Source organism: Microtus ochrogaster, chromosome 7 (genome assembly GCF_000317375.1).
Source record: "Microtus ochrogaster isolate Prairie Vole_2 chromosome 7, MicOch1.0, whole genome shotgun sequence".
Classification (NCBI taxonomy): domain Eukaryota; kingdom Metazoa; phylum Chordata; class Mammalia; order Rodentia; family Cricetidae; genus Microtus; species Microtus ochrogaster.
Genome location: NC_022014.1, coordinates 37,982,913 through 37,994,291, shown reverse-complemented (window position 1 = coordinate 37,994,291; position 11,379 = coordinate 37,982,913). Strand labels below are relative to the sequence as shown.

Sequence of the window (11,379 nt, the reverse complement as noted above, 5' to 3'; positions counted from 1 at the left end):
AAAAAAAAAAAAAAAATCATCTCCAGGGCTGGAGAGATGGCTCAGAGGTTAAGAGTGTTGCCTGCTCTTCCAAAGGTCCCGAGTTCAATTCCCAGCACCCACATGGTGGCTCATAACCATCTGTAATGGAGTCTTCTGGCCTGCAGGAATACACACAGACAGAATATTGTATACATAATAAGTAATAAAATATTAAAAAAAATCATCTCCAGACATTGACAGGTGTCCCAGCAGGTGAGGGTTGCGGGACAGCTTCATCCCCACATGAGAACTATTGTTCTAGGGTTCTGGATACACCTGCTAATTTAAATCTTCAAGAACCTGCCCACATACTTTCTGCTGCCTTGATTTGCAGTTAAATGAGCACCTGCTTGTTAGTAATGCCCCTCATCAAATGCTTTTTCCATGTTTCCTGATGGGTTCACTTTGCTGAGGCGAGAGTGTTAAAGCTGCAGGTTAGGTGAAAACAGATGGATGAATGTAGATGTAGGTGGACTCTAGCAATCTAGCAGTTGCTGCTTTTACTTGTCTGTGTTTGGCAAAGGCACCACGGCAAAATTGTTTATTGGTGTTTAACACATATTTTGATTAGTGGCAGACATTTGACTCCGATGTCTAAACCTGCATTTTTATTAGAGCAAGGCTTCACAGACCACTTCAGAAGTGTTTTACATTCCTTTCCAAACCCAGCTGGCAGGTTTTGACTGTTGGTAACCTTCCCAGTTTGGGCATGGAAAGGGTCCCTTTCTTATGCTGTTCTCTAGAAATCTGTTAACCTTTCTTCCTGTCAGTTCATTCCACACTCTTTGTCCTGACCCTGTAAAGTGAATAGGGCAGGTTAAATCAGACCCCAAAATGGAGATAGTTCAGTTGGTGAACTGAACTTTAGTACTTAGACGCATAGGACCTAAGTTTGATTCCCTAGAAATTTCCTGGCCCTTTTTTTTCCTTCTTTAAGGCCAAATGTGATGTCCCACACTTGTAATCCCAGGGCCAGAGAAGTGGAGACAGGACTCGCTAGCCACCCAACCTAGCCTTGGCCAGTCAGAGACCCTGTCTCAAAAAAAGCAAGGTGAATGATGCTTGAGGAATGGCACCTGAAGTTGACCTCTGGCCTCCTATGTGCATGTGCACCCACACACATGCACAAATAAAGCAATATATACGTTACTTTATAAGGTGATTTTTAAAATAAGAGATATTAAAAAGCAGACTCCAATTGTTTCTCCAATTGTTTTAGTTAGAATAATCACCTGGAAAGCTGACTGCTTGTGAACTGTTTAATCACTACTTTGTAGTCCTTTCCAGAGACTTGGGTCATGGCCACCAGTCTAGGTTGACTGCTTCACCTTGCCATCCATTGTGTACTGGCGAGCTTAGTCTTTGACTCTTCTGGTTAATAACATTCCTGTAAGTTTGGGGCTAATAACTGACCTCACTTGGCTGATTGAAAGCAGAATTTAGCTTTGTGGCTTAAAATAGTTTGGAAAAGTACCTGCTGTCACTCTTTTTTCGGGTTGCTTTTTCATTATATACATTTGTGTGTGTGCTTGTGTGTTTATGATGCATCAGAGGACAACTTAGAGTTGTTTCTTTCCCTGTGGGTCCCCAGTATCACACTAAGGTGATCAGACTTGGCAGAAAAAACCATTGTCCACTGAGCCATCTCACTTGCCCCTTGTTTGAAATTTTCCTGTTTCAGAGCTATACACCCTCTGGAAGGGCTGTTCGTTGTTGAAATTGGCTTCCCTTTGTGTTGCCAGGCCTGACAAGGCAGAAAGTAGCAAAGGAGAAACAGCTAGCTAGCTGGGAGCTGTGATCTCAAACCGGAAACTCAGAATAAGGAAAGAATAAACAGGCCACAAAAATCTCAGGACTGACTGGCTGGCTATTTTAGCCTGAGCAGTTAGTGTGCAACACTCAGTATGCTATAACCCTCCCTGTCTCATAGGACTGGTACTTATTCTCATATTCTTTGAGGCCAGCAAGGCTCCATGACAAATTAAACCTCGTTACCAAGGAACGCAGATGAGATTTTCTGCTCTCACTTGTAATTTACTTAACATATTTGGCTACCAAAAACAAAAGGTTATGCAAAATTGGTGGAAGTTTCAGCATCGCTATTTTAGCTGTTTGAACATAAGCAAAAAATTTTTTGAGATGGGGTTTCACTATGTAGCCCTGGACGACCTATGTATAACAATGAAACCCCTGAGTGTGAATGCTGGGAGGTGTGTACACACCAGCCATGGACAAATTACTTAGTGGTCCTTTTTTTCTCTTGTGCTAAAAAGAAAGCCAGTGGTGCTTTAGAATTATCTGAAAAGATTGAATCTCTGTAATAAGACTGAGTTCTTGAAGTTTAGTTAAAAATGTCTCAAGAGATTAACTGCTGTCAGTATTTTATTATGTGCATAATTGGAATATGTCTATGTCCAAAAAGCCCCAAGACTTCTTTAAAGTTAAGCCATTTTTTCTGGAGGCTTGAGTTCACAGTCCTGCCCCAACACCAGCCATCAGCTTCCTTTACTTGCAAACCTGTCAGTGATGAGGCAGATCAAGAGGGCTGCCTAGGGAAAGTAGTCCATCAAAGGGAGGTTAGCATTAGGCTGTGACCTTGTCCAGTTCATTAATTTTTGGTCCCCCCTGGCCTACGCAAGACATGGAACAGTTGAGAATGATGACCATCTTGGAAATGAGCCTTAGCAACTGCATCTCTAAGGCTGTCCACAGAAGAGACATACATAGTCCTGTACATTTCCTTAGTGATGGTTTTTCAGACTCATTTGTGTACAGTCCTCTAAGGAAAGACTCGTTGCAATCTGTTTTGATCTTAAAATAGAGACTCCAGGCTGATAGTGGTGGTGCACACTTTTAATCCCAGCACTTGGGAGGCAGCGAAGGTGGATCTCTGAGTTCAAGGCCAGCCTGGTCTATAGAGTGGGTTCCAGTATAGCCAAGGCTACATAGAGAAACACTGTCTTGAAAAAAAAATTAGAGGCTTCAAAGTGATAGATTGTTTTGGTGTGGAATATTAACACACATTTAATTTTTTGTCTACCATGCAGAGTTGAGTAAGACCTTTGAACAAAAGTGTTGTCTAAGAAGGAAAACACAATTTCTGTTCCAAATATAGTAGAGTTATGGGATAATGTGGTTGGGTAGCATGGAGGAAATCAGTTGGGACAGAGGCTTAGGGAAATTTTACCAGGAGAGAGGAGATAGATGGACTAGTGAGGGACAAAGCCAGGTTTTGTCAATTGATGGTTATGGATGGCATAATAAGCATTGCTGCTGGGCGTGGAGTCAGCCCAGACAGAGCTATTCCTCTTTCTTTTCCTGTGAAACCAGGAATAGGCAGCCATTGAACTTCCCTTCACATCAAGAGTAGAACTGGGGGGCTGGAGAGATGGCTCAGTGGTTAAGAGCATTGCCTGCTTTTCTAAAGGTCCTGAGTTCAATTCCCTGCAACCACATGGTGGCTCACAGCCATCTGTAATGAGGTCTAGTGCCCTCTTCTGGCCTGCAGACATACACACAGACAGAATATTGTATGCATAATAAATAAATGAATGAATAAATATTTTTTTAAAAGAAGGGTTCCTTTAAAAAAAAAAAGAGGGGGCTGGAGAGATGGCTCAGTGGTTAAGAGCATTGCCTGCTCTTCCAAAGGTCCTGAGTTCAATTCCCAGCAACCACATGGTGGCTCACAACCATCTGTAATGAGATCTGGTGCCCTCTTCTGGCCTGCAGACATACACACAGACAGAACATTGTATACATAATAAATAAATAAATATTTTAAAAAAAAAGTAGAACTGAACCCAGGGCACATTACATTTCAGTCTGGCAGAGTGAGATTTTCAGTGTCGCCTGTAGCAAGTAGGGTTCTTAGAAGTAAAAGGCACTTTTGTGGTCTTGACTGGGCGTTTTCTGCTTAAGTTCACCAGGAAAACTTTGGGTTCTGGCCAGGCGGTAGTGGCGCACACCTTTAGTCCCAGCACTCGGGAGGCAGAGGCAGGTAGACTTCAGTCTCAAAAAACCGAAAAAAAAGAAAAAAAGACTTTTTTGTCTCCCAGAGGAAAAAAACAGTGGGCTGTCACAGATAATAGGAAATTCTAGAATACTGGTGTTATTAAGACTCAAATATAGGGTCATATATAGAGAGGGGGAGTTGGTATGTCAAGGTCACTTCTGTGGTTCTGTATAGTGCTCCCTGGCTCAGGGCAGGAACTGGGCATGGCTTGTTTGTTTTATAGTCCTTTGGAGGATGGGACAGGGAACATGGAAGCAGTCAAGCTTTGGCAAGCAATCTGGATTTGTTCACAAGCTGCTTTAAGAGAAGTGGTTTTCTATTAGAAATAAGAAGTCGGGACCCTTGGTCATATTTATAATAGCCAATTCAAACAATATTTGTTAAACATCAGGAACCCTTGCATGTAGCTGGCACTACAAATTCAGACCTTTGAGATGTGCCATTAGACTTAGCTCTTTTTGAGAAGATCTGTGTATGCATAATACGTAAAAAAACTACCTTGCAGCCCAGTCTGTAGTCATTAATATATAATGATAATAACATGGCTCACACTTGAAATCTCAACATTCAAGAGACTGAGGTAGGAGTATTGGTGTGGGTTTGGGACCAGTCTGGACTATAGTTATTGGCAGTGGGGAGGCCTTGGCAGGGGAATCTCTGAATTCAAGGACGGCTACACACCGTCTTGAAAAAAAATGAAAACAAAACAGAAGGTATATGGCCCAGGAGCAGCTAGGAATCTAAAGGGGAAAGCTTGAAGGCAAGCTGTTCTATCAGGCCTGGTACCAGGCTGGGCAGGTGTTTGGCTGTATTGATCTTTGCAGCTCAGTGGAGTAACTTGGAGTGGGAATATCTTATCTCTTAGGGTGCTCATTGAGAATATGTGAGGGGCTCATAATCAGAGTTATTCCGGGAACTTCAAATCAGAGGGATGCCAGCTGAGAATAGTCATCTAGCCACATTTGTTAGCCATTAAGTGGAAATTTCATTATGATGGAAATTCATAAAATATCCCAAACATAGCTGTCTTCAAAATTTTGGATCTCCCCAGAGGCTTTTGAAAGTTTTTTCCCCAAGTAGGAAAGTTCTGTGTTGGGCCTTAGTGATCCCTATATTTCTGTATTGTCAGTGGCTGCCTTGGTTTCCTCTTTATACATTTCTGGCAGCAGTTTTCTGTCTTCACCAAGGACTCTCCCCTTTGCTCCAATTGCCTCCAGAGTTCCTTTGTTTTTATATTTGTTTTAGTGCTGGGGATCAATCCCAGAGCCTCACATATGCCAAGCAAATGCCTTACCTCTGAACTACACCCTAGCCTGAAGAGCTGCAAATGGAAAGGATTCTAGTTTATGCTAGGAGAGTCCTGCTTCAGACTTTGTCTTAAGTGACCAGTGAATCTTCTGGGCCAGGTTTTTCCTTTAATGATTTCTAGGCAGGCACTTCTTAGAGCTTAAACATATTTTCATTCCATGTAGATTCTTAAACTTCTCAATAGGCAGAGGACAGCCTATTCCTGTCCCCCGTGAACTTTGGTTGTGTTATCTACTCTCTTACTGGTGACATGTTCTGTTTCTTTCTAGTGGGTATGCTGCTGATGAAATCACTCACTGCATACGGCCTCAGGACATTAAAGAACGCCGAGCGGTCATCATTCTCAGGAAGTAAGTACCTTCATGTCTGTCGTCCTCTGCCTTAACTACAGGCCTTTCTGAATCCTCTTGGGCCTTAACCTCTCTACTTCTTGCATGCCATTGTGTAATGTAGGAGAGCAGAAAGACACAAATTCTCTTTCATATCCTCAGACTGTTTAGGGAGTTCAGTATGTATAGAAATGTTCCTGGTATTTATTGGCACACTTTTTTTTCTTTTAAGGATTTATTTTTAATTGTGTGTGTGTGTGTGTGTGTGTGTGATCAGTGTGGGGATGTGCATGTGGTTTGTAAATGTCTGTGGAGTCCAGAAGAGGGAGTCAGATTCCCTGATTCTAGAGTTCCAGGTAGTTGTGAGCCACCAGACATGGATGCTAAGAAGCAAACTCAGGTTCTCTGCAAAAATAGTGTATGCTCTTAATCTTGAGTTATCCCTAGTCCTTTGGGCATAGTCTTGCTTGAAACAAGATTTGGAGAAAACTTTTTCCTAAACCCTCACACCCTTGCACACGCAGTCACACCCGTTCTGACTTATCACATGGGCTTTCCATGATTATTTTTAGACTGTGCCTTAGCAGCCTACTTTAAAAATGCCTAGGCTTTCACTTTAGAAGGAGCTAGGAATGAGGAGAGGTGACAAGAATAGGTTAGGCTGTAGTATTTAGCTGGCTTGTAGCTGTGGCTGTTTCCCCTCTATTGAGAGGGCCTTAGGGACATACTACAGACATTAATAATCTGCCCTCTTCTAGCTGGGTTTGGTAGCTCACCAATAACTAGTCCAGCATCTGAGAGACTAAGGTGAGAAGATTGGGACTTGGAGGCAGACCTGTCATAAACAAGAGAAAGAGAAGAAAAAAAGAGAGAAAAAAAAGTTGGTCAAACATAGTGAGGCACTCTTGAAATGTTGACACCTATGAAGCAGAGGTAGGAGAGGAGCTCTTGGCCACCCTCGCTTACATGAGGCTTGTGCTTGCTTGCTTGCTTTTGTGTTGGGTAGATTGTTTGGGTTTTTTGTTTTGTTTTTGTTTTAGATGAGTCATGCAGTGTTGCCCTGGCTGGCCTGAAATCCACTATGATCAGGCTGGTCTCAAACTCTTGGGTCCCCCAGCCCCTGTCTGTGAAGTGTAAAGGTGAGCAAAGCACGTCTAGTGTGCAGACTCGGGTTATGCTTGATGAGGTAGACGTTTTGTCCCGAAGCCTTTTTAAATCTTAAATATTTTGTTATTTTAAAAAAATGTTACGGGGTGCTGGAGAGATGGCTCTGAGGTTAAGAGCACTGGCTGCTCTTCCAGAGGTCCTGAGTTCAATTCCCAGCAACCACATGGTGGCTCACAGCCATCTGTGATGAGATCTGATGCCCTCTCCTGGCATGCAGGCATACATGGAGGCAGAATGTTGTATACATAATAAATAAATAAAAATAAGCCATTTCTTTTTTTAAAAAAGTTACAGATAAGTCAAATGTGGTGGAGCAGAGGCAGGTGGATCTCTATAAGTTCAAAACTAGCCTGGTTCACATAGCTCCAGGATAGCCAGGACTACCTGGAGAGACTCTGTCTCAAAAAGGCTAGAGAGTTAGCTCATTTGTTAGGAGCACTTCCAGAAAACTAGGTTTGGATTCCCAACACCTAGATGGCTGCTCACAACCATCTGTAATTCCAGTCCCAGAGACTCCAACACTCTTCTGGCTTTTAACCAGGCCCAAGGACTATACAAGGCACTGAACTTATATATAGTTAGAATAGGCATTCGGAATGGAAACTGGAGCTTCATACTGGATTATACTTTGAGCTATTGAATTATATTTTTATGTGCTTATCCAGCACCAGAAATTAAAAATCAGTGCCACACGTAGATCTAGAAAAGCAATTAGCAGCCGGGCAGTGGTGGTGCATGCCTTTAATCTCAGCACTCGGGAGACAGAGGCACTTTTAATTTCTAAGCTAGTCTGGTCTACAGAGTGAGTTCCAGGACAGCCAGGGCTGCAAAGAGACGCTCTGTCGGACTGGAGAGATGGCTCAGAGGTTAAGAGTGCTGACTGCTCTTCCAGAGGTCCTGAGTTCAATTTCCAGCAACCACATGGTGACTCACAACCATTTGTAATGAGATCTGGCTGCTCTTCCAGAGGTCCTGAGTTCAATTTCCAGCAACCACATGGTGGCTCACAACCATCTGTAATGAGATCTGGTGCCCTTTTCTGGCCAACAAGCATACAGACAGAACACTGTATACATAATAAATAAATCTTTAAAAGAGAGAGAGAGAGAAGCTCTCTCTCAGAAAGAAAGAAAAACAATTAGCTTTATACACTCTGGTTTTGTGATAGTTTTTGATTTGTAGACTGTCTAGGCTACAAAGACCATTCAGTGCCAGTTGAGCCAAATTTGTGAGACCCTGTCTCAAACTAAAAAATAAAAATGCTGGGCTTAGGATATAGGTAGAGTGTTTACCTGGCAATCCAGGCCCTGGGTTAAATCCCCAGTATAGAGAGATAGATGATTTGTAAGTACTGTCTGTATACCGGATATACTAGATTCATTGGCATATGCCTATAGTCTCAACTTCTTGGAAATCTGAGGCAAGTCACTTGAGCCTAGGAATTGGAAACCAACCTGGCATTATACCAACACCCTTTCTCTAAAAACAAACAACAAGAAAATAAATCAGTTGTGGCTAGAAATGTAGCCAGCGATAAAGCACTTTTTTAGCATGCCTAGGAATTTGAGATCTCTGCATCATCCATAATTTTAGATTTACCTAGTATCTTAGTTAGTTTTCCTGTTTCTGTAATAAATTTCCTGACAAATGTAACTTAAAAAGAGAAAGAATTTATTTCTGTTCGCAGTTCCAGGATATGGACCTTCATGATAGGGAAGCCCTAGTGGTAGATTTAGGTAGCTAATCACATTTCATATAGAATAAGCAAGCAGAGAGCAATGAATGACTGTGTTCAGCTCACTTTTGTCTTTTTTATACAGTCCAGTATCTCAGCCAAGGGAATGGTGCCACCCACAATGGGCAGGTCTTCCCAACTCAATCAAGATACTCCTCTATAAGCCTCCATGCCCAAAGGCTCTCTCCCAGGTGATTCCATATCTCAATAAAATGATGATTGAGATTAACCATCACACTTAGGTTTACTTAATTTTCTCATGTGTCTGCTGTTCTCATCCAAGGTGCATCCTGTGTTATATCTAGTTGTCATGTTACTTTACTCCTCACAACTATAATTTCTCAAACTTAATTAGCAGGATATTTTATAGGACGTTGCAAAGCTGGGTGTGATGGTGCATGCCTCGAATCCCTGCACCGGGGAGGCAGAAGTAGGCAAGACTGATCTCTGAGTCCAAGGCCAGCCTGGTCTACAAAATGAGTTCCAGGACAGCTAAGACTGTTACACAGAAAAATTCTGTCTTGAAAAACAAACAAAAGAATGTTGCAGTGGGATTTTCCTGTTTTTTCTTCTACTTGGACAAGGCTTATATTTTTGTAAAAAAAAGCTCACAGAAACAAAGTGCTGTTTTTACCATATATCAATGGTATATAATATATGCTATACAACGTGCACCTGATTGTCCTGGATTTCACTTTGTAGGCCAGGCTAGCTTTGAACTCACAGAGATCTACCTGCCTCTGCCTCCCAAGTGCTGGGATTAAAGGTGAGCTCCAGGTCCACCACCTGGCAATTGGGATGATTTTTGAGCAGATATTTCTGGCTAGTTACCACATTTTTATTATATATAGACATCTAACATAGGCACCGTAAGACAGCCATAGTTTTTTCTATGTTTGCATGCCATTACAGCAGAAAGCAGAGGACACACTGATAGAAAAGGACAGAATATGTCCCCTAAGGGACCACTGGAAAAAAAATCAAAATTAATTATATCCACTTTAGTGTGAGAATCAGGGAAGGCTTGGTATATCTGACTTCTGAGTTAGAAACTACTGGCAAGAGAGAAATGGTATACTCAGTGGCTGGAAGGCCAGGAAGTGTAGGGAACTAACTGTTGCAGATGGAGGAGTGAAGGAGGAGCTTAGATCAGCATTAATGCCTCAGGAGATGGCTTGCAGGGTGGCTTTTCAGGTCTTGGTGGCCTCTAGGTTTTTAGAGCTGCACTTGGGTCTGTCTACAATACTTGAATTGCTGAGATGGCGCTGTCCATTGAACTAGGTGAAGTAGAAGTGAGAGGACAGTATAAATAGGCCACTTTTGATAAAGTAGGTCTTAAGAATGTTCTGAAATACTAGGGAAGAAACATCAAGAAATCCATTTGCCAAGTAGTAGCTAAGATTAGTATATTCTGGGTTATGTGCTAGTGCTAGGACTATTGTTAGTAAATTTGATTTGTTTTATGAGTGGGCTAATGCTTTACCACTGAACTATACCTGGCCCAAGTGATCTCTATTTTTTTCCCTTACTTTATTAAATCATATAATATTCTTTCAAAGACAAACATAACAGCTAAGGATGCTAAAATGAGAGCAAAGTCACAAGGTAATTCCAGGTGCTGTCTTCAGTGATGCTCTTTATCATTCTGGGAAGTCAGGAAATATGGTAGTCCTGCAGCTACCATAATGCAGCAACTCTCCATTTGAAATCTTTTTTTAACATTCTTGTGAAAGTGACAATTGTTTGTAAAGCTGCCTCTATATCTCCAAGCCTCGTGAGCCAGTGGATCCCACAGCCCTCGTGCACCAAGCTTCTTCTGGTCTGTTTCTAATGATGTCCCTTCTGTTTTCCACTGTCTGTAATAGGGAAGTACCAATTTACCATGACCGTGTCTGTGTTTGTGTCTGCATCTAGTGGTCATATCTGACAGCCATCTGACCTCTCAGGTCACTCCTGAGTGATCTCTTTATCTGTGTGTCTTTTGGGGAAGTTAGTCACTGAATGCTCATGGGGAGGGGCAAGTCGAGAGTCTTTATCGAGACGCGTGTGACATGCTCAAAAAGTTTGGGCCTCATCCGAGGACAGAAGTGTCTGAGTCTCGGGGTCTGAGGTAATTTGGCCAAAGACCAAAGACGCTCTTTGGGCTAGGGATGTAGCTCCATGCTAGAGGCTTGCTTAGCATGTCTGAGACCCCAGTTCCATAATAAAAAGAGAGGGAGCACAAACTCTGAGGCATCCATTATGCTGGAACAGACTAGAAATGAGTTAGAGATTGATACAAACCTGGATGGCTATAGGAAGCCACTGAGAGCAATGGGGTGTGGGATTCACATATGACAGGTTGTAGGAGCCTGAGTTCAATTGTTTATTTTACCATTGAAGCCAGGTGTTTGCAGGGGACCCCACCCTAGTTAGTGTGTGGTAGATGTACTCTGCTCCATTCCTCGGGAGAGTATGAGTGGCTAGATCTTGGTTTCCCTAGCTTTGACCATGCCTAAGCTATTGCCCCCACAGAGACCCTTGCCACTTGTGGAGCATGGTGAATGTGGACTGCTTCCCCCTCTCCCAGTATTGTGCTACCCACCAGGCAACTCTGCTCCACCACAAAGAACACTGCCTCTCTGCCTTAGAAACCTTGCTGGGATCTAACTAACTTCTCTGGTCTCCATGGATACCTGTAAATACCCCCACAACACATTCATATACTAATAAAAATATAAATATTACTTGTTTATTATATATGATATATTATCAAATAGATACTAATATTTGTTATACATTATTTTTTATTTTTTTATTTATTT

General features: G+C 42.2%; 1 protein-coding gene across 1 annotated transcript in view; it reads left to right on the top strand.

Moving 5' to 3' along the window:
• Alkbh5 (alkB homolog 5, RNA demethylase) overlaps positions 1 to 11,379 on the top strand; it is a 19,906-nt gene that overhangs the window by 4,726 nt on the left and 3,801 nt on the right. Inside the window, exon 2 of the mRNA XM_005349941.3 lies at positions 5,614 to 5,694. Within this exon, the coding sequence (XP_005349998.1) occupies positions 5,614 to 5,694 (81 nt within the window). The remainder of the gene's footprint in view (positions 1 to 5,613; positions 5,695 to 11,379) is intronic.